Genomic DNA, 23,763 nt, shown 5'->3' with positions numbered 1-23,763 from the left:
GTGTCCTTATGGGAGAGAAGAATGGTATGGAACATCCTTGCTAAACATGTGGATCCATATACACATTGTGACACACTATTCCCACAAGGTCATGTGAGTTCTAACATGATTACAAAAATACACATACAGTACGCAACATACACTGAACAAAAAGGTCTGAAGGCACAGATAGTTTTTTTTTGTAGGACGTTTGAGTTGCGTATTTAGGGTTGCAAGGGGACATTGATTTGTTTAATTGAGTGGAATGGACCCACACAGATACACACTCTCAAAACTAGATGAATATGTTAATATTTATATTCAGTCCCTTTGTTTGTTCCATTGTGGTTTCCTGTCTGTCAGTTTGAAAGAAAAGGTATTCTGCAATGGTTTAAAGTACTTAAGTAAAAATACTTTAAAGTACTACCTAACTCATTTTCTGGGGTCGTTTTTTCACCTTACTTTACTATTGATATGTTTTACTACTTTTACTTTTACTCCACTACATTCATAAAGAAAATAAGTACTTTTTACTCCCACACGTTTTCCCTGACATCCAAAAGTACTCATTACATTTTGAATGCTCAGGCAGGACAATCGTCCAAATTCATGCACCTATCAATATAACGTGTTGTCATCCCTGCTGCCTCACTAAACACAAATACTGCGTTTGTAAATTATGTCTGTGTGTTGGAGTGTGCCTCTGCCTGTCCATACATTTAAAAAAACAAGAACATTGTGCCATCTGGTTTGCTTAATATAAGGAATTTGATGTATAGCATTTACTTTTTACTTTTACTCAAGTATGACAATTGAGTACTTTTTCCACCACTGTACTTCAGTACATTTAAAACCAGATACTTTTAGAATTTTACGGAAGTCATATTTTACTGGGTGACTTTAACTTTTACTTGAGTCATTTTCTATTAAGGTATCTTTACTTTTACTCAAGTATGACAATTGAGTACTTTTTTCCACCACTGGTCTTCTGATAGAGCATCTCTCCATTCTGTTTCCATAGAAACAGGTATGTAATGGACCATGGATGCATGCTGTGGCGGACTGAGCATGCAGTGGACTGTGCACGAGAGAGGTCACTTTAATGAAATCAGGTGCGTTATACAGAAATCAGTTTGACCATATTTGGATAGTTTCATCTCATAGACAATCGATTATTATGTTATCAAGTCTAAAAAGGGTATAAAGGTTTATCATTTACGTATAGGTCTGTTCAGTTCTCATGTGTTTTCTGAAAAGTGAACGTTTGCTTGTTGTGCAACAATATAGTTATGACCTTTTGTAAAATGTAATGTCTACTACCCTCTTGTGGATAAGTAAGGCAACTACACACTACACATCTATATTACGGTCCCATCACTCATAATGAGAGATTGGTGTAGTAGAGGTAGGCTACATCTAGCCTCCGATTGCCAGACTGATGACCGATGAATCCTTGTAGCGGTCACTCCATCACATATGCAAAGGAGCAGAAAAAGGAGAGAGAAAAGAGAAGAGGAGCTTGTGTTTTTAGGAAAGCTGCCAAAGCAGGAGCTGAAACATGTTGCCAAGTATCTGTTGTGTTTTATATCGAACATAGTAGGCCTCAATTCAGATTAATTTCTCTGAGTGCGGGTGAAAGTAATTGTATATCAGATAGGCTGCCAACAAGTAAAATCATTTGTCACTTTAGACTAAACTACTGCCTCACTTAGAACACTCATGCTGCCCATTGACCACTCATTGAGAACAGGTTCATTGTTCGTGCTACACAAAAGGGGCTATCTAGAACCTAAAAGGGTTCTTCGACTGTCCCCATAGGAGAACCCTTTGAAGAACCCCTTTTGGTTCCAGGTAGAACCCTTTTGGTTCCAGATAGAACCCTTTAGACAAAGGGCCACAAGAGTTCTACCTGGAACCATAAAGAGTTCTACCTGGAACCAAAAAGGGTTCTACCTGGAACCAAAAAGGGTTCTACCTGGAACCAAAAAGGGTTCTTCCTGGAACCAAAAAGGGCTCTCCTATAGGGACAGCCGTAGAACCTTTTGGAACCCTTTTTTCTAAGAGTGTAAGGTCAGATAGAGAGCTACAGTTAGTGAACAGGCCTTTACATAAACAACTACTGAGACAGTTATCCCATGACAGCTGTGAAGAGAAGAAGAGAAGAGGAAGAGAAGAGGAAGGAAGGAGGGGGGAGGGGTTATCTGCTTTCATATACAGAAAAAAACCCTGCAGAAGTGAGAGGTAGAGCAGAAAACGTATCTCAGACACCCAAAGAGAGAAAGGGAGAGAGGTGGAGAGAGAGAAAAGAAAGGCAGTCATGGCTCCTTGGATGAGGACCACAACGGAGCGATATGGCGTGGGTAAGTAACCCACACTCACCTGTGCAGTCCTCCGTGTGTGTGTATGTGTGTATGTGTGTGTGTATGTGTGCATGTGTTTGTGTGTGTCTACTTGCAGAGGGTGATCTCCGATCGCCCTCACTTCCTCCTTGACTGGAAGTCGGCAGGTTTCAGCTAACTGACTCTAACATTCTGACTATGTCTGCACAGACATGATAGAGAGAGATGAGGTAGAGATCACTGATAGACCTCCCAGAGTGCTTTAATGGCTGCATCAGAAAGTGACTTTGTGACATGCCTGTCAGGAATCACTTGACACACATGATAGCAGTTGCTCTGGCTCAACACTGGCATGTTTCCTAATCAGAAAGACTGATTCTATCACTGTCACTTTTCATAAACATAAACATATTGATCTTCAGAGCAGGGTTTGTATTTGTTGCAGTAGTTCTAAAATGCATTAAAACAGTGATGGGCAACTAACGGCCCCACGGGCTGCATGCCCCCCTTTTTATTTGTAGGAACTCAGTCGGGATCTCAACATACTGTAGAATAGTAGAAAACTGCTGATGCACAATCAAAAAAATGTGTGTATCCCATACACAAAAATGTATGCACGCATGACTGTAAGTCGCTTTGGATAAAAGCGTCTGCTAAATGGCATATTATTATTATTATTATTACTATTCTAACTCTAAAAAGTAAATTGAGACCCCGATTGAGTTCCAAAACCCCCCATATTAGTTAGTTAGTCTAAACGTGTAGTAATCATGGTCGGGGCACCACCATTGATTTTGTTAGTCGAACATTTCTCTCCACCCTATGGCAAATTAGCTGTAAAACAGTTTTTTTTTTTCTCAGCCCCATGGCAAATTGAGTAAAATTGAATGAAATTAGTTATACAATTGCAAAATCTTCTCACTACCTAGTGCTGTCACGGTAACTTTATTACCGCCACACCGGCAGTCATGAGTCATGACCGCAGTCAAATTCCCTGTGACCATTGTTCAAGGTTATCCCATCCAAAACTACGTAAATAATGGAGCTGATGGGTAGCCTACCAAATTTGCTAACGGCCCTCGCTAATGGCCTGGTACTCAGCACTCTATTGTCCCTCTAATCACTCTCTAAACACTTCATGATTGAATTTGAATAATCTGAATGAAGAGGACAAATGGTGATGGGAGTTAGAGGTCCTGTTCCGAAATGGACGCGGGAAAGCTCCGGACCCAATATGCATAAATAAACAGTTTTAACTTGTTCCGAAAGGACCTAAAGGACAACCAGACCCGTCACCTTATAGACCCGGTCCGATCCGAGTGAGGGAAGCAGCAGAAAAGCCAATTGTTTTGCTACTTTGGAGCCATGGAGAAAAGGGAGAGAGAGAGGCACAGAGCAAGCAGCTGTAGGTTATAGGGAGCGGGAAAGCCGTGCAGTGTGTGTGTGAATGTGTGTGCAAGACAGGGGGCCTTGGAGCACTGGAGCAGGCACAGAGGGAGAGACCGCAACCACTGTTAACTCCCACTAGACTAACTTCTTGTTAGTTATTTATCATCCCATCCGATTACATAGTACCTGTCTTGACTGCATCACACTAAGAGAAACTAGCTAACTACATTACTGCGCTTCTCACCGTCCTACAGTTAGCCTACACATAACAACAACTCCATTCAGATTATAGCCTAAATAGCAGCATACCTGTTGGCTTTTGGTCGTTGTAGCCTTTCTTCCACATTTCACTTTTAATTATGTCATCTTCCATTGATTAGATATACCCTAACTTGCTTGGTATACAAGCTCACTCTTAGAAAAAAGTGTTCTTTGGCTGTCCCCATAGGAGAACCCTTTTTGGTTCCAGGTAGAACCCTTTTTGGTTCCAGGTAGAACTATTTTGGGTTCCATGTAGAACCCTCTGTGGAAAGGGCTCTACATGGAACTCAAAAGGGTTCTACCTGGAACCAAAAGGGGTTCTTCAAAGGGTTCTCCTATGGGGACAGCTGAAAAAACCTTTTAGGTTCTAGAAAGCACCTGTTTTTCTAAGAGCGCAGAGCAGCAATGCAATTGTATCTCTCTCGCCGCAAGGATCAGAGTGCATGCCTTTCTTGCAACTTTTTTCCAAATCATCAGTATAAAGTCATATCATGCAGCCCATATATTTTGATTTCTAAGACATTCCCAGGTTGCATGACAATTACCCGCTGACAGAATGTCATGACCGTCACAGCCCTATAGACTCCGACCCATGGCAAAATGTGTAGAATTGCAGCAAATGTGCTTTAAAACCGCAACATTTTCTCTACGTTCCACGGCTAAATGTGTAGAATTGCAGGAAATTATTTATAAAATTGCGAAATCTTCTTTCATGTTAGATTGAAAACACAGGAAGTGTAGAAGGGAGGAAGTAACATGAGGTTTCTGGGTGTAACAAATAAAACAGCAGCACAGTGGTGTGAGTAGGTTTCCATTTCTAACATCATGTGTACACAGACCTATAAAACACCAGAACAATGGAAGACAGTGTACAAACAAGTTTGTTTTTTTGTTTATATATTTGTATTGAACATATAAAAGAAGGCACAGTTCTTGACCTAGTTGTACAAACATATATCCTATTTTCTTTTTGTAATCTGAACAAGCATGTATACCCTGAGTTTACCAAACATTAGGAACACCTTCCTAATATTGAGTTCAACAGCAGGTTGGAACTGAGTGTAAAACATGTTCGTTGTGGATGTTGTTTCAAAGCCTAACACAACAAAATGGACAGCACTTTCTTTCTAAGGTGATGATTAATTCAAAACACCCATACGTATTTTAGAGCTTATGAATACGGATAGGCTTATGAGTTCAAGCAAATACATATTACGCATGGCAGAAAAACATAATACAAAACTGATTTAAGATGTCTTTGGTACATAATTGGTGTAGCCTATACTCCTAAATTAAACAAATTTGAGTAATCGCCTTTGAGTGTGGACTGTATTATTATGCATACTGGATGGACTGGTTGCCTTATGCTACACTCCAAAATGTCTACCCACAAGTCTGGGAGAGAACGTATAGCCCTAGGTGATGCTGTTGGTTCATTGATTGTGAAGGGAGGCTTACAGTAAGCCTACAATTATAGTGAATTTGTATTTGATTTTGAATAGTTTAGTAATAGGGAATTTTCATAATTAACTGGGTGACACATTACCTTTAGCTATACAGAATATCTCACCACCATGCGTTTCCATCTCCTCCTCGCTCTCCTTTATTCCTTTCTCGAGGGAGCAGAGTGTCAACAGTTTAGTGAAATATGTTTTGTTTGCGAAAACGTCATTTGGTTTCCCAAATTAAGCACTGGGTAGCTGCAGGAACAGGGTTGGAGAGCCCATGGCTTATATAGTTTGGGCAGAATATCACCTGTCGCGCATCTGGGCCTCGGCCCCACTACGGATTCTGGGACACACTGTATGACGCACCTCTGGAACTTTCCTCACTGTGTGTGTGTGTGTGTGTGTTTGTGTGTGTGTGTGTGTTTGTGTGTGTGTGTGTGTGTGTGTGTGTGTGTGTTTATCTGCACGTGTGGATGTGTGTTTGTATGAGAGAGAGCATATCTTTGTCAGTTACAGTAAACAGTGTGTGTGTATGTATGTGTAGCAGTGCAGACAGACAGCTGTCAGCAGGGTGCCCCTAGGAGGGCAGGAGAAGGAAGAAGAGGGGGATGAGGAGGAGGGGAGGTACTGTATAAGAGAAGAAGAGTAGCTAAATCTATACCAAACATTAGGAACACCTTCCTAATATTGAGTTGCACTCCCCCTTTTGCCCTCAGAACAGCCTCAATTCGTCAGGCATGGACTCTACAAGGTGTCGAAAGTGTTCCACAGGGATGCTGGCCAATGTTGACTTCAATGCTTCCCACAGTTGTGTCAAGTTGGCTGGATGTCCTTTGGGTGGTGGACCATTCTTTATACACACAGGGAACTGTTGAGCGTGAAAAACCCAGCAGCGTTGCAGTTCTTCACACAAACAAGTGCGCCTGGCACCTACTACCATACCCCGTTCAAAGGGACTTAAATCTTTTGTCTTGCCCATTCACCCTCTGAATGGTACACATACACATTCCATGTCTCAGTTGTCTCAAGGCTTAAAAATCCTTCCTTATCCTGTCTCATCCCCTTCATCTAAACTGATTGAAGTGGATTTAACAAGTGACATCAATAAGGGATCATAGCTTTCACCTGGATTCACCTGGTCAGCCTGTCATGGAAAGAGCAGGTGTTCATAATGTTTTGTACAGTCAGTGTATATGCTTGTTCACCAACAAGCAAAGAAAACCCAACATACAATACAAAAATAATAGTAAAACAAAATCCAACATACCCTCCCTCCCCGAACAAGAAACGTTGATTGTTTTTGTTGGTTTTAAGTGTGCAAACAAAAGCTAATGGTTAGTTTCGGTTATGTTTCTCTATTCTAGGGTCTCTCTTACTGATGTGGAATTCATTGGTCACCTCTCTGTGTCTCTTAGTGATGTGTCATTTCATTGGCCATCTCTCTTTGTCTCCTCTAGTAACGTGGAATTTCATTGGCCTTGGGGTGAAGCAGCTGTCTCTGGAGGTTGGGGACACAGTCCACATCCAGGAGACCTGCGATGGTGAGGGAGCTGACTGGGAATGTTGTGGTTTTACTGGGAATAATGTGGGGTGTAAACTGGGAGTAATGTCTGGGTCTGGATGTCATTCTTTTTGCTGATTACCGCTATTAGCCAGTTTTACAGTGTGTGTAGGTGTGTGTGCTGTGACTGGATATGATATGTGTATGTGCTGTGACTGTACCCTGTGTTCCCTGGTTGCAGGCTGGTATAAAGGCTACCTGGTCAGGAACAAGGATCAACAAGTAAGACGCACCTGGACAGGATAGATGCGTTGGGTGAAAGTGCATGTTATTTTGGTGAGGAAGTGAGCGAATATTATTTCTATGTACTCTCTCCCTCACGCTTTATGTCTCTCCTTTCTCCCCACTCTCTACCTCTCTCCCCCCACATCTTCACAGGGAGCGTTCCCGGCCAGCATAGTGCAGCTGAGGAAGGCAATCATTGAAAAGCAAGGGTGAGTGGTGTGTGTCTGTGTGTTTGTATGTATGTCAGTGTGTTTGTGTGTGCGTGTGTGTGTGTGTGTGTGTCATTGCCATATGCTTACCTGTTTGTGTGTGTGTGTGTGTGTGTGTGTGTATGTGTGTGTCAGTAATATGTGGTATTCATTCCACAGGGACCAGGAGGTGGTGTTGTCAGCAGAGATGCCCCTAGTGAAGGAGGTGACCACCACTCTGAGGGAGTGGGGAAGCATCTGGAAACAGCTCTTCGTGGTAAACACCCCAACACTCTTTGTGTGTGTGTGGTATGTGTGTGTACGTGCACATGTACAGATGTAGGATCTTAATTTGAGCCAGTTTGCTCCAGCAGGAAAATAATCCTGCAGCAACAGGAAATGTAAATTATTCTGACATTAGTCTGACATAGTCTGACATTTTAAAGTGGAAATTACTAACTTTAGAAGCTGTTTTAAACCTTGAATACACTACAAGTTTGCATTTCCTGTTGTGCAGGAAAATTCTCAGCAACAAAAGAGTGATCAAAAAGATCCTACATCTCTACGTGTGTGTGTGTGTGTGTGCGTCTGTGTGTGTGTAGGGTGTGTGTATGGTGTATGTGTGTAACCATTTGTATCTGTGTGTAGGCCAATAAGAAGACGCATGTGGTGCAGGTCCAACGGCTGATGTGGGATCTGATGGAATGGCGTTCCCAGCTCCTGTCTGGCACGTTGCCTAGCGACGAGTTCAAGGAGCTCAAACAGAAAGTCACCTCCAAAATTGACTATGGCAACAAGTATGGACCATAAACTCTAACAGAACTACACTCTTAGAATGAGTGGTGACTCGAGGAACCATGGAGATCCTCAAGGAACCCCTGGAGTTCCTCAAGGAACCATTTCTATTCAATGGATAATATTTGCACCTTCGGTTAGTTGAGGGGTTCTTGGAGGAACCTTTAATGGTTCAATGTAGCAACGGGTTCCTCTGGAGTGGAGACATGGCGTAGTAGTGACATGGCTTTAAGATATCTTTTTTTGGGGCCACCTGTTAGAGTAAATGTCATTCCTGTTCATCTGTTCTGTTGTATTGTCATCACGTTAAGGTTGAACACTGACAGTTGTGTAGCTTCAATGAGTGCGGTTACATGCAAAAATGCAATTATTGTCGATAGTCAGATTAAAATAATAGTTTGATTAAATAATTGACATGCTTTGCAAGAAGAACGATTTCCCTAATAATCCTGTTTACATGGACACATCTGAAATCAGGCTACCTGATTCGCACTCTGATAAATGCAGAGAATTGCCAATCAAAATAAACGTTCTGTCACAGCGAACATGTTATTTTTGCAAAGCATATTTGATACTGAGTTCGGACATATAAAGTTTGTATGTGAAAACTACTTCTAAGAAGTTGTTCCGAACACACTTTACTCACTCTAAAGAGGGAGGCTCGCTTGGCTGGTGCTAGCACATGCGCAGATCAAATACACTGCTGGAACGCCGTCCTAATCATTTGAAAGATTGCTCAGAAAACCAGAGGATTTAATCGGCATATGCTTTCTTCGATTTTGACCTTAGGCCGATTAAGATAAGCAGAGTATGGTATTTACATGACTATTGCATAATCTGCCTACTGCCATAATTAGTTTAATATTGAATTATTAGTGTGCATGTAAACGTACTCAATGAGGGTAACAGAGATGTATGAGTTCCTCAAGAGCCTACGCAAATCCCAAAGTTGAAATAGCTACCACGTTATTACTGCATGTAATTAATAATGTTAATATTACTAATATTATATTAGAATATGTAATATGCATAAATATTCAAGGAACATTTTAATTTGCAGTGTACAAACTTAACATGATGAACAGGAATTACATTTACAGGTGACCAAAAATAAATATCTGAAAGCCACACTTCCAATAAACCATGCCTCCAATCTGGTAGGCTGCCACCTCTACAATATATTATTAAAAAGGTTAATAACTGAACCCCTTCCATCACAATAAGGTTTGGGTTTGAACCTTTACACAGGGGTTCCTCGAAGACCCTTTTCAGAGGGGTTCCTCAAGGAACCTTTTTTAACTGGAAAGGTTCCGCCGGTGAGGCAACCCAAAAGGTTCTTCCAGGCACCTTTACTTCTAAGAGTGTACATTATCACTAAAATAGATCATTCTCATTTCGGGGAAATCCATCTCTGCATCTGTCTGAGACATAAATATTGTATTTCTCTTCCTCTATCTTCTCCTTCTCCTCCTCCTACATCCTCCACCTCCCTCCTCTTCATCCTCCTCCTCCTCCTTCTTCTTCCTCCTCCTCCTCCTCCTTCCTCCTCCCTGTCCCCTCCAGGATCTTGAAGTTGGACCTGGTGGTGCGGGATGTGAATGGGAACATGCTGGACCCAGAGAACACCAGCGTGATCAGCCTGTTCAGAGCACACCAAGATGCCACCACCAAGATCAACGAACGCATCAAAGAGGAACAGGTCAGGTTTTAACAAACCTATCACAACGATAAATCTTAGTGCTATAGGTTCTGGAATTATGGGCGCAGTAGCTGGTGGTGGCACGAAAGGGCTGGGTTTTGATGAATAATCAAGTTGTTGGTGTGTTGAGGCTTGGCACCTCACTGGCCAATCAGAACATGCTCCATGGCTAAATATATGGTTGCTTCAAGTTGGATATTTATGGTCTTTTATGTATTGCATTGTCATCAACTCCAATTTGAATGTTAGTCTATTATAGCCTAGTTCGTTAAATAGCCAGCACCATATTTGCAAAATATGATTAACATGTTTGCAGTCCGAATTGTTCTAATTGCACTGCTTCAATATGAAAATACATTGTTAAACACTATAGTATTCACACTGATATAGAGTCTAGGCCTACTGGAAATTGTAGTCTGGAAATGCAAAACGTAGTCAATAAGCATGAAGATTAAATATACTAGGCTATTGATAAGGCCTAAAAAGACTGATAATTCGAATCAAATTCTAATAAAAACGAAACAACAACTTGTTTTAAATAGGCTACAGATGTAGGATCTTAATTTGAGCCAGTTTGCGACAGCAGGAGAAAATCCTGCAGCAACTAGAAATGTAAATTATTATGTTGATTATAATTCATGGACATTTGTGTAGGGGTTGATACAGTTTTCGTAAGGAAAAGTCAAGTCTGAAATTTCAACGTGGAAATTACAAACTTCAGAAGCCTTTTTTTAACCTCAAATATGCTACAAGTTTTACATTTCCTTCTTTGCAACAGGGTGATCAAATTAAGATCCTACATCTGTATGTCTGAAAAACAGTTACAGGTACCATAATTGCTCCCCGTGGGTTTACAATACAGACAAGGCAACTTGGAATATGGACTATGGAATTTAGATTATGGAGGGTTTTATGCACATCCAAACATTTCACAGGAGCTGGATAAAAATTCAATATACAGAGAAAGGGGGAATGTCCACTCACCATAATACTGCTCGCAAATGTAATGTTTTATAAACATCATGGAACCATTTTAGAGATCATATTTGCACTTCTTCAGATTGAATTGCATTCGAGCCATGACATGTTCTCACCATAAACCCATGGACGGTTAATATTTTTTAATACGTTTGGTTTTTAATCAAATTAAACGAAAAACAGTCAATCTTAAAAAAAAAAAAAAAAAAAAATATATATCATAAATCGCTTCTCTAGTTCCACGGCACTGTGTGCACATGAAGGCCTAAATGTCTTCACGCATAACATTCACACGTCTATACAAAACACTAGGCTCCTGTCAATTGTATCGTTGCCTATGTGAGAGGCAGATTCTAAAAAAGATCTGCCGTTGATATGGCATTATAGGAGGACTGAATAGTTTGAACTGGAGGAACGTGTCTTTGGTAATCGGACGAGGGGCGCTCTTTGAAAATGGGGATGAATAACCTACTTGAACAATCGAAATTAAGTATGCAGGTATGTGCATTGTGAAAAAGCATGAGGGCAAAAACCTCTAAAATATTTCGAAACATTCTCAGTAGACCATTTAAAACCACTTTATTCATAGGCTACTTGGCTAATGGCCATTGATAAAAAGACACACTTACTGTATGCGATGCCGCTGAACCAGCCTTGATTAAGTGGAGGGTAGGCTACGCTTGGTTTTTAATTGTTTTTTAATGGTTCTAAATATGATATTCACCTGCACAAAATGCACATTTCTCTTCCATGTGCACTGTGTGTCATGGCTGGATCGGCTGCGCTTCTGCTCTCAAGATACATGCCATTATCAACAGCGTTACCGTTAAGACCTGCTTTTCGTGGATCTTAAAACTTCCAAATAGCGCTGCATGAAATGGTCACTTGCGCTTGTTTTTAAGGACACACCTCAGATATTGCCACCCCTCCCACCTCAGATGTTAGACCGGTAAATTGCCGAACCTGGCGTTAGAGCTGGAAAATGCCAGTGCACCCGTTTTTACATGACAAAATTGCAAACTCTTGCGCCTCCTTAGCGCCAGCCGAAAATAGAGCGCAGAGTAAGAGAGAAAGACTGAGACTAACAGAAAGTGGGGACAGGTTTGAAAAGGTAGAGTTACAGAGATTGGGAAAACAGTGTGGATGAAGTAAGATTGAGAGAGATGAGAAAGTAATGGTAGAGATAGAGAGAATACAAAGAAGACTTTGATATCCAAGAGTATAGCCATTGTTCACACTCCCCTTACATTTCTCTCTCTCTCTCTCTCTCTCTCTCTCTCTCTCTCTCTCTCTCTCTCTCTCTCTCTCTCTCTCTTTCTCTCTCTTTCTCTCTCTCTCTCTCGCGCTCTCTCTCTCTCTCTCTCTCTTTCTTTCTCCCTCTTCTCTAGTCCAACGATCAGACGGGCCACTCGGTAATCTCGGCCCGGATCCAGTCCTCTCCCACTCACAGCCTCTATGTCTTCGTCCGGAACTTTGTCTGTCGGATCGGAGAGGATTCTGAACTCTTCATGTCCCTATACGACCCCAACAAACAGACCATCATCAGGTCTCTATCTAAACATCCCTCTATCCATTTATCTTTTTACATCTATCTTGTGCTTCTGTCACCCTCCCTCCCTCTGTCTCTATTTCTTTCTCTCTCCTCCTCTCTCTCCCCCGCTCTCTTTCTCCTCTTACCCCCCTTCCATATTTTTTTATTCCTGTACTGTACTGTACTGAAGCGTAGTCAATTAACGATAAACATAGAATGCTGCACATAGAAGGCAGAGTTTGACTGACACCTGTCAGTGCTCTAACACCAGTGATGATGATAGATACCTGCCTCTCTCATTCTCACTACTTTTCTCTTCCTCTCCTCCTCTTATATCCATGTCACCCTGTTCTCAATATGGTTGCAGTCTAATGTACTGTATATACTATTTCATTATGAACATAGTAATGCAGAACATAGTGGGGCAGAGCTTGACTAACAGCTAATGGGGATAGCTGTCTATCACTGTCAAGCAGACAGATCTATGCTCCTCTCCTTCCTTTTTCATCCAGACCAGAGTATTACAGCTAGGATGTGACATTCTCCATCATGCCCACAGTGTCTAAAGGCCTCCTTCTGTCAAACTGTGACAGGGATATTTTTGGAAGGTGTTGGCTTTGGATGGCTTGGCAACGTTTCCCCAATGTACACTTAGAGCAGATTGATAGGAAGTCACTTTCAATCTTTGCTGGACAAGAATAGTTATATTTAGGAGAAAAGTTTTTTTTGAAGAGCTGAAAGCAATGGATTACCACATTTTTTAGTTAATGTCAATTTGTTTGTTTTTTACATGTGCATTCAATGCATTTAGATTCTTATTGAGGGTTTATTAAGTGTTTATAAAACATGTTCTGTTAACCCTTTCCATGCCCTCCCTCTCCAGTGAGAACTACCTGATCCGCTGGGGCAGTAAAGGCTTTCCTAAAGAGATTGAAATGCTGAACAACCTGAAGGTTGTCTTTACAGTAAGTCATCACTAGAGAGCACTGTTTGATGCAGAAATGATTCCGCATCCCAAGTTATTGATGTAGCTACCATCATATCATTTAGGTCAGTGGTTCTCAACTGGTTGTGCCTTGGGACCCCCGTGTTATTTAGATTTCTCCTCCCTCCATCCCTCCAGGACCTGGGTAATAAGGATTTGAACAGAGAGAAGATCTACCTGATCTGTCAGATAGTGAGAGTGGGTTGTATGGAACTGAAAGAGACTAACACCAAGAAGTGTACCCAAGGCCTCCGCAGGCCCTTTGGAGTGGCAGGTAGGTACTAGTTTATGGCATAGGGTAGTGGGCAGTGTTAACAAGATTTTGAATTGTGATCCACTGACACTGGTCACGGCTTGACATACATTGATATTATTTACTAGGTGGATCACAGAAAATGTAAAAGAGTCCATTCTTTTCTTCTTCTCTGCAGTGATGGACATCAGTGACATCATCAAAGGAAAGATAGAGTGTGACGAGGAGAAGCAGTATTTTATCCCCTTCGTTCCGTGAGTCCTGCCTCCTTCTCCCTGTCCTCCTCTCTCCCTCCATCCCTATCTAGTTTAGTCATTGTAATGTAGTTGAAAAGTGTATATATTTTTTATTATTCTTGTAATTTCTTTAGGGGGTATGTAGTTGAAATGTTTGTGTGTGTGTGTTTACAGGGTTGTGGGGGAGAATGACTTCCTCCACTCCCTGCTGAACAAGGTGACATCATCACGAGGAGACAGTGGAGGACAAGGTACCACACACCTCACAGAGTAGCCCAAATGAGCACTTCATGGCTGATGTCTCTACTCAATCAATCAATGACATTTTATTTATAAAGCCCTTTTTACATCAGCAGATGTTACAAAGTGCTATACAGAAACCCAGCCTAAAACCCCAAACAGCAAGCAATGCAGATGTAGAAGCACGGTGGCTAGGAAAAACTCCCTAAAAAAGCAGAAACCTAGGAAGAAACCTAGAGAGGAACCAGGCTCTGAGGGGTGGCCTGTCCCCTTCTGGCTGTGCCGGGTGGAGATTATAACAGTACATGGCCATTAAGGCCAGATTTTCCTCCAAGATGTTCAAACGTTCATAGACGACCAGCAGGGTCAAATAATAATCAGTGGTTGTGGAGGTTGCAACAGGTCAGCACCTCAGGAGTAAATGTCACTTGGCTTTTCATAGACAGGCATTTAGAGGTTGAAATAGCAGGTACGGTAGAGAGAGAAAGTTGAAAACAGCAGGTCTGGGACAAGGTAGCACATCTGGTGAACAGGTCAGGGTTCCATAGCCGCAGGCAGAAGAGTTGAAACTGGAGCAGCAGCACGACTAGGTGGACTGGGGACAGCAAGGAGTCATCAGGCCAGGTAGTGTGATGCGTGATTTGAAGGAGTCAGGCGCAGGATGGTAAATCACAGAATACAGAGTTTATGCCGTAATACAGCGTTACGCAGAATAGCGTCAACCAGTCCAGTGCGCAAAACAGGCGCACTGGAACAAAACAGGCACACAGGGAAAATATACCCCGGCAATACAAAATGCACTGAGCTCAACCGAGCTACTACTCCTCACAATAAACAATCACCCACAAGGACAAGGGGGGCAGAGGGAACACTTATACACATACTAATGAGGGGATATGAACCAGGTGTGTGTAATAGATAAGACACAACAAATGGAATGATGAGATATGGAGAAGGAGAGGAGGCAGCTTCGGAGGAAGTCGTGACAGGTAGTCCTGAGGCATGGTCCTGGGGCTCAGGTCCTCCAGGATGGGAGGGAGAGAGGGAGAGAGAGAGAATTAGAGGGAGCATACTTAAATTCACACAAGACACCGGATAAGACAGGAGAATAACACCAGATATAACAGACTGACCCTAGCCCCCCGGCATATAGACTATTGTAGCATAGATACTGGAGGCTGAGACAGGGGTGGGTCGGGGGATACTGTGGCCCCGTCCCACGATACCCCCAGACAGGGCCAACCAGGCAGGATATAACCCCACCCACTTTGCCAAAGCACAGACCCCACACCACCAGAGGGATATCAACAGACCACCAACCTACTACCCTGAGACAAGGCTGAGTATAGCCCACGAAGATCTCCTCCAATGCACGAGCCTGAGGGAGCGACAAACCGGACAGGAAGATCACGTCAGTGACTCAACCCACTCAAGTGATGCACCCCTCCTAGGGACGGCATGGAAAGCACCAGTAATTCAGTGACTCAGCCCCCGTAATAGGGTCAGAGGCAGAGAATCCCAATTGACATACAGGAACCGGCCAAGCAGAGACAGCAAGGGCGGTTTGTCGCTCCAGTGCCTTTACGTTCACCTTCGCACCCCTGGGCCAGACTACACTCAATCATAGAACCTACTGAAGAGATGAGTTTTCAGTAAAGACTTAAAGGTTGAGACCGAGTCTGCGTCTCTCACGTAGATAGGCAGACCATTCCATAAAAATGGAGCTCTATAGGAGAAAGCCCAGCCTCCAGCTGTTTGCTTAGAAATTCTAGGGACAATAAGGGGGCATGCGTCTTGTACATGTAGGTATGTACGGCAGGACCAAATCGGAGAGATAGGTAGGCGCAAGCCCATGTAATGCTTTGTAGGTTAGCAGTAAAACCTTGAAATCAGCCCTAGCCTTAACAGGAAGCCAGTGTAGAGAGGCTAGCACTGGAGTAATATGATCAAATGTTTCTAGCAGCCGTATTGTAACTGAAGTTTATTTAGTGCTTTATCCGGGTAGCCGGAGAGTAGAGCATTGCAGTAGTCTAATCTAGAAGTGACAAAAGCATGGATTAGCTTTTCTGCATCATTTCTGGACAAGAAGTTTCAGATTTTTGCAATGTTACGAAGATGGAAAAAGCTGTCCTTGAAATATTCTTGATATGTTCGTCAAAAGAGAGATCAGGGTCCAGAGTAACGCTGAGGTCCTTCACAGTTTTTTTTTAGACAACTGTACAACCATCAAATTAATTGTCAGATCCAACAGCAGATCTCTTTGTTTCTTCGGACCTAGAACTAGCATCTCTGTTTTGTCCGAGTTTAAAAGTAAAACATTTCCATTCACTTCCTTATGTCTGAAACACATGCTTCCAGGGTAGGCAATTTTGGGGCTTCACCATGTTTCATCGAAATGTAGAGCTGTGTGTCGTCCGCATAGCAATGAAAGTTAACATTGTGTTTCCGAATGACATCACCAAGAGCTAAAATATATAGTGAAAACAATAGTGGTCCTAAAACGGAACCTTGAGGAACACCAAAACGTACAATTGATTTGTCAGAGGACGAACCATCCACAGAGACAAACTGATATCTTTCCGACAGATAAGATCTAAACCAGGCAAGAACTTGTCCGTGTAGACCAATTAAGGTTTCCAATCTCTCCAAAAGAATGTGGTGATCGATGGTGTCAAAAGCAGCACTAAGGTCTAGGAGCATGAGGACAGATGCAGAGCCTTGGTCTGACGCCATTAAAACGTCATTTACCACCTTCACAAGTGCGGTCACAGTGCTATGATGGGGTCTAAAACTAGACTCAAGCGTTTCGTATAAATGTTTTATCTTCAGGAAGGCAGTGAGTTGCTGCACAACAGCTTTTTTGTAAAATGGGAATGGGAGATTCGATATAGGCTGATAGTTTGTTACATTTTCTGGGTCAAGGTTTGGCTTTTTCAAGAGAGGCTTTATTACTGCCACTTTTAGTGAGTTTGGTACACATCCAGTGGATAGAGAGCCATTTATTATGTTCAACATAGGAGGGCCAAGCACAGGAAGTAGCTCTTTCAGTAGTTTAGTTGGAATAGGATCCAGTATGCAGCTTGAACGTTTAGAGACCATGACTATTGTCATGAATGTGTCAAGAGATATAGGATTAAAAAACATGAGTGTCTCCATTGATCCTTGGTCCTGGCAGTTTTGTGCAGACTCAGGACAGCTGAGCTTTGGAGAAATACGCAGATTCAAAGAGGAGTCCGTAATTTGCTTTCTAATGATCATGATCTTTTCGTCAAAGAAGTTCATGAATTCATCACTGCTGAAGTAAAAGGCATCCTCTCTTGGGGAGTGCTGCTTTTTAGTTAGCATTGCGAAAGTATCAAATAGAAATGTTGGATTGTTCTTATTCTCCTCAATTAGGTTGGAACAATAGGATGATCAAGCAGCAGTGAGGGCTCTTCGATATTGCTCTGTACTTTCTTTCCAAGCTAGTAGGAAGACTTCCAGTTTGGTGGAGCGCCATTTCTGTTGCAATTTTCTGGAGGCTTGCTTCAGGGCTCGGGTATTTTCTGTATACAAGGGAGCTAGTTTCTTGTGACAAATGTTTTTTGTTTTTAGGGGTGCGACTGCATCTAGGGTATTACGCAAGGTTAAATTTAGATCCTCAGTTAAATGTAGATCCTCAGTTAGGTCGTTAACTGATTTTTGTACTCCGACGTCCTTGAGTAGGTGGAGGGAGTCTGGAAGGGCCTCTAGGAATCTTTGGGTTGTCAGAGAATTTATAGCATGGCTTTTGATGGTCCTTGGTTGGGGTCTGAGCAGATTATTTGTTGCGATTGCAAACGTAATAAAATGGTGGTCCGATAGTCCAGGGTTATGAGGAAAAACATTTAGATCCACAATATTTATTCCACGGGACAAAACTAGATCTAGGGTATGACTGTGGCAATGAGTAGGTCCGGAGACATGTTGGACAAAACCCACTGAGTCGATGATGGCTCCGAAAGCCTTTTGGAGTGGGTCTGTGGACTTTTCCATGTGAATATTAAAGTCACCAAAAATTATAATTATAATATTATCAAGGTCCGATAGGAATTCAGGGAACTCAGTGAGGAACTCTGTATACGGCCCAGGAGGCCTGTAAACAGTAGCTATAAAAAGTGATTGAATAGGCTGCATAGATTTCATGACTAGAAGCTCAAAAGTCGAAAACACAGTAATTTTTTGGGGGGTAAATTGACATTTGCTATCGTAAATGTTAGCAACACCTCCGCCTTTGTGGGATGCGCGGGGGATATGGTCACTAGTGTAACCAGGAGGAGAGGCCTCATTTAACACAGTAAATTCATCAGGCTTAAGCCATGTTTCAGTCAGGCCAATCACATCAAGATTATGATCAGTGATTAGTTCATTGACTATGACTGCCTTGGAAGTCAGGGATCTAACATTAAGTAGCCCTATTTTGAGATGTGAGATATCACAATCTCTTTCAATAATGACAGGAATGGAGGAGGTCTTTATTCCAGTGAGATTGCTAAGGCAAACACCACCATGTTTAGTTTTGCTCAACCTTGATCGAGGCACAGACACAGTCTCAATGGGGATAGCTGAGCTGACTACACTGACTGTGCTAGTGGCAGACTCCACTAAGCTGGCAGGCTGGCTAAAAGCCTGCTGCCTGGCCTGCACCCTGTCTCATTGTGGAGCTAGAGGAGTTAGAGCCCTGTCTATGTTTGTAGATAGGATGAGAGCACCCCTCCAGCTAGGATGGAGTCCATCACTCCTCAGCAGGCCAGGCTTGGTCCTCTTTGTGGGTGAGTCCCAGAAAGAGGGCCAAATATCTACAAATTCTATCTTTTGGGAGGGGCAGAAAACAGCTTTCAACCAGCGATTGAGTTGTGAGACTGCTGTAGAGCTCATCACTCGCCCTAACTGGGAGGAGGCCAGAGACAATTACTTGATGCCGACACATCTTTCTAGCTAATTTACACGCTGATGCTATGTTGCTCTTGGTGACCTCTGACTGTTTCAGCCTAACATCATTGGTGCCGACGTGGATAGCAATATACAGTGGGGAGAACAAGTATTTGATACACTGCCGATTTTGCAGGTTTTGATGAGTGGAGAACAGGAGGGCTTCTTAAAGAAAAACTAACAGGTCTGTGAGAGACAGAATTCTTACTGGTTGGTAGGTGATCAAATACTTATGTCATGCAATAAAATGCAAATTAATTACTTAAAAATCAAACAATGTGATTTTCTGGATTTTTGTTTTAGATTCCGTCTCTCACAGTTGAAGTGTACCTATGATAAAAATGACAGACCTCTACATGCTTTGTAAGTAGGAAAACCTGCAAAATCGGCAGTGTATCAAATACTTGTTCTCCCCACTGTACCTATGCTCTTTACAATCGCCAGTTTTTGCCTTAGCCAGCACCATCTTCAGATTAGCCTTTACGTCGGTAGCCCTGCCCCTGGTAATCAGTGTATGATCGCTGGATGATTATTTTTAAGTCTAATATTGTGGGTAATGGAGTCGCCAATGACTAGGGTTTTCAATTTGTCAGAGCTAATGGTGGGAGGCTTCGGTGGCTCAGACCCCGTAACAGGTGGAGGAGAGACCTGAGAAGGCTCGGCCTCTGACTCTGACTCGTTGCATAATGGGGAGAACAGGTTGAAGGTTTATGTCGGCTGAATGAGCGACACCGGTTGAGCATGCCGACAGCATTTCTTTCCAGAAGCCTTGAGAAATTTGTCCAGCGAGGGGATTTATACTACTATCTGTACTTACTGGTGGCACAGATGCTGTTTTATCCTTTCCTACACTTACATTGCCCTTGCCTAACGATTGCGTCTGAAGCTGTGCTTGCAGCACGACTATCCTCACCATAAGGCGATAGTTCTCCTGTATATTATGAGTACAGCGACTGCAATTAGATGGCATAGTGTTAATGTTACTACTTAGCTTCGGCTGGTGGAGGTCCTGTAGAACCATGTCCAGATAAAGCGTCCGGGGTGAAAAAGTTGAGCGAGTAAAAAATAAAAAAAATAACTAAGACGTTGGTAAAATGTGTTAAATGAAGATAGATTAAACGCTTTAAAAAAAGTAAAAACCATCAAGTTTGGCAGGTAGCCAAGCACAAACAGTGTAGCACGGAGACAAGTGACACGCTCAAAACGGACTGTTGTTATTACAGTACTATTACTGAATGAACTCTTCATACTATTCCAACGACTGTATTGTCAATGCTTGCCCCCCCTCCCCCTCCTTCCTCCAGGTCTGTGGGTGACGATGAAGGCCCTGGTGGGTGACATCGTCCAGATCCGTAAGGAGTACCCGCACCTGGTGGACCGCAGCACGGTAGTTGCCCGTAAACTGGGCTTCCCAGAGATCATCATGCCGGGGGACATCCGGAACGACATCTACCTGACGCTGTGGACCGGGGACTTTGACAAGTACAACAAGACCAGCCAGAAGAACATGGAGGTCATCATGATGGTGTGCGACGAGGAGGGCAAGGCCGTGCCGGTGAGTTGGGGAGGGTGTGGGTGTGTCACACCAATATAAAAACTCTGTCACACAAACAGAACATCTCCTCACACTAACAGTATTACACCCATGGCCATCTGGAAGTAGCCAAGCAGGGATACTGCTTCAGCACTGTATCATACTTTGTATTTCATATGTCATATACTGTTTAGAGTTGTTTGGTTGGATGTATCTAGGCGGATGGGAATTTGTTGAATTGATTGTCGTCTCTCTCTTTTTGTCATCTCTCTCTTTCTGTCTGTCCTGTAGAACTCTATCTGTCTGGGAGCTGGGGATCGGCCGCTGAACGAATACAGATCTGTCATCTACTACCAGGTCAAACAACCACGATGGATGGAGACATTCAAGGTCAGTGTGGGTGTTTGATTATCTAGTTGTTGTATGCGTGTGCATGTTGATCAACTATTGCCCTCTGTGTGTAATACTACGAACAGTCTGTTTAATATGTGGTGTAATACTGTAGGGCCCTGGCTTTGTGCATTCATATGACATAGCAAGATTTCATCCTGTATTTTAAGCCTTATCCAGAAATGGGAATTACACCAAAAATGAAAGCTATTGTCTGATGATGGTGCTGGACCATCTGACATAAAAAGAAAACTGGAAAGTTTGAGGAAAAAGTTTTAAATAAAGGTTAAAATCCAGTCATGTCACATGATTGCCCAAAACACAGGGCTCTTACAGAAGATGTAATGTTGTCCTCCGTCCTGCAGGTGGCCATCCCTCTGGAGGAGATGCATAGGAGCCACCTGCGCTTCATGTTCAGACACCGCTCCTCTCAGGAGTGTGAGTACACCCAACTCTGGCCTCCCATATCCTCACATTGCATTCTTACTTTCTTTACAACTGAGCTGAATGGACTGGAGTGGTAAAAGCAATGTGACAGGGAGCAAAGTCATTGCGTTCATCTACTAAATTAATTATCTTCGGTCTGTCTCCCCATCGTCTCTCTTTCTGTAGCTAAGGATAAGAGTGAGAAGAACTTTTCCATGGCGTTCGTTCGTCTGATGAAGCCGGATGGAACAGTGCTGCAGGATGGACTTCATGACCTGGTGGTCTTCAAGGTCAGAACTGAATCAACTCTGATTTACATAACTACAGAACTACTGAAATAACTCATATTCATATGGAGAAATGAACCAGTACAGATTCACAGTCAAATAGCCAAAGGAACTAAACTATTATAGATTCACAGCTGAAACTGGAGAACTGAATCACGTCAGAGTCATAGCAAAATCACGAAGGATACTGAATTATTATAAATTCACAACTGGCTGAATAGGCTAATTTAAATCATTGCAGATTCACTGCCAAATGAACTGGAATTATTGATCCCCCACCTCTTTCTCTCTCTCAGGGGGACAGTAAGAGGATGGAGGATGTGAACTCATACCTGTCCCAGCCCTCTACGGTTCAAAAGGGGGGGACACTGAGCCGCAGCAGTGTAGGAGGCCTGTCTGTCAGCTCCAGAGACAGCTTCACCATCTCAACCCTTGTCTGCTCCACCAAACTCACCCAGAACGGTGTGTGTGTATGTGGGGGGAGGGGTGGGGTGGGGTCTCAGAACAGACTGAGTATGTTCTAGATTAGAATAATGTGAGAGGGATGTCATAGTTTTGTCCTACACACACACACATGCACAACACACACACACACACACACACACACACACACACACACACACACACACACACACACACACACGCAAACACACACACACACAGTCAGGGTCTTGCAATACAGGTGCTGTGTAACAGCTGTTGGTGAGGAAGACAGTCCATCATTGTAATGATAACTGTGCTGCAGTATTAATCACCAGTCCAGATACAACACACACAAGTGCTAATTAAAAATGTTAAAACACAAACACACACACACACACACACACACACACAGTCTTGTACAACTAACCTTCTGGGGACACACAATTCAGTCCCATTCAAAATCCTATTTTCCCTAACCCCTAACCCTAACCCTAAACCTAACCCTAACCCTAACCTTAACCTACTTGGTCTCCACAAGTATAGTTAAACACGTCCACACACACGTCCACACACACACACACACACACACACACACACACACACACACACACACACACACACACACACACACACACACACACACACACACACACACACATACACACACACACAAACACAAACACAAACACAAATACAAACACACACACACACAACGTCATGCTGGGGAAAAATGTTATGCATGGAGGCCATTCAGATGTTCTCCTAGAAAGCAGTTTGAATTAAAAACAACACATTTGATTAACAAACCAGCTGTAAAATATTGTCAAACCAGCATTTGCCAAGTCTTTGTTTTTGCTAACCATACCTTATAAATGTCACGAATTGTTACAACTAGCCCAAACTAGCGAAATCGCTAATATCGCTAGCTAGTACAACTTTGGCAGCTAGCTATATTAGCAACATCACATACTTTATTTTCTTTGAAAGACACTAGAGATCTGTAAATTACTTAGCGAATGCAAAGTCCCTGAGCCAAGCGGTTGCTTCTGCTGAGTTTGTGGATAGGACAGACTTAAAGAATTGGGTGCATGGTTTGCTCCACCCCACAGGCACTTAGGGGGCTTACTTTTTATGCCCCATCAGTGGAGGTTGGCGAGGCATGGGCTGTGGCCAGTCCTGAACCTATTGAGGGGGAACCACTCCTTCCTGGGGAGGTTGAAACCAGGAGGCTGTTGTGTGGGGGTAGTGATGAGGTGCTTATTTGTCAGGTCCAGTGACTCCCATTATTGTGTCCATTTGTGTTGAAGTCGTCAGTGGGTGGGTCTTTCCAAATTGGCTTTCTTGAGGGGAGGCGTATCTTTGGTGGGTTGAGGAGGTCCTCGTGGAGCGGTAGGTATGTGGCGTTGTAGACTTTTTCAATCATTTTGTGGGTAGTTTCGAGTCTCCGGATATGTGGAAGGGGGATGTTTGCCAGGACAGGGAGCCAGGGAAGCAGGGTGGATCGTAGTGTGCCAGTGATGATGCGCATGGTGGCGTTAAGCTGTGTGTCGACTCTGTTTGTGTGTGACGACCTTGACCAAACAGATGCACAGTACTCTGCTGCAGAGAATGAGATTGCTAGGGCTGAGGTACGAAGGGTTGTGGTT

General features: G+C 42.9%; 1 protein-coding gene across 1 annotated transcript in view; it reads left to right on the top strand.

The window, feature by feature from the left end:
- Positions 1 to 2,252: 2,252 nt before the first annotated feature.
- The window catches only part of LOC311120860 (dedicator of cytokinesis protein 2-like), a gene marked incomplete at its 3' end in the record, with an annotated part of 36,517 nt that continues 15,006 nt past the window's right edge, over positions 2,253 to 23,763 (top strand). Inside the window, exons 1-17 of the mRNA XM_084195421.1 lie at positions 2,253 to 2,339; positions 6,874 to 6,957; positions 7,159 to 7,199; positions 7,356 to 7,411; positions 7,571 to 7,667; positions 8,039 to 8,187; positions 9,749 to 9,884; positions 12,251 to 12,408; positions 13,277 to 13,358; positions 13,517 to 13,652; positions 13,810 to 13,885; positions 14,042 to 14,118; positions 20,362 to 20,612; positions 20,883 to 20,981; positions 21,347 to 21,419; positions 21,594 to 21,697; positions 21,991 to 22,156. Of these exons, the coding sequence (XP_084051547.1) occupies positions 2,297 to 2,339; positions 6,874 to 6,957; positions 7,159 to 7,199; positions 7,356 to 7,411; positions 7,571 to 7,667; positions 8,039 to 8,187; positions 9,749 to 9,884; positions 12,251 to 12,408; positions 13,277 to 13,358; positions 13,517 to 13,652; positions 13,810 to 13,885; positions 14,042 to 14,118; positions 20,362 to 20,612; positions 20,883 to 20,981; positions 21,347 to 21,419; positions 21,594 to 21,697; positions 21,991 to 22,156 (1,828 nt within the window). The remainder of the gene's footprint in view (positions 2,340 to 6,873; positions 6,958 to 7,158; positions 7,200 to 7,355; positions 7,412 to 7,570; positions 7,668 to 8,038; positions 8,188 to 9,748; positions 9,885 to 12,250; positions 12,409 to 13,276; positions 13,359 to 13,516; positions 13,653 to 13,809; positions 13,886 to 14,041; positions 14,119 to 20,361; positions 20,613 to 20,882; positions 20,982 to 21,346; positions 21,420 to 21,593; positions 21,698 to 21,990; positions 22,157 to 23,763) is intronic.

The sequence above is a fragment of the Coregonus lavaretus genome, assembly GCF_964263955.1.
Source record: "Coregonus lavaretus genome assembly, contig: HAP1_SCAFFOLD_2993, whole genome shotgun sequence".
In the NCBI taxonomy this organism is placed as follows: Eukaryota; Metazoa; Chordata; class Actinopteri; order Salmoniformes; family Salmonidae; genus Coregonus; species Coregonus lavaretus.
Note: the sequence above shows the minus strand (reverse complement) of the source record. Positions and strands in the feature narration are given on the sequence as shown.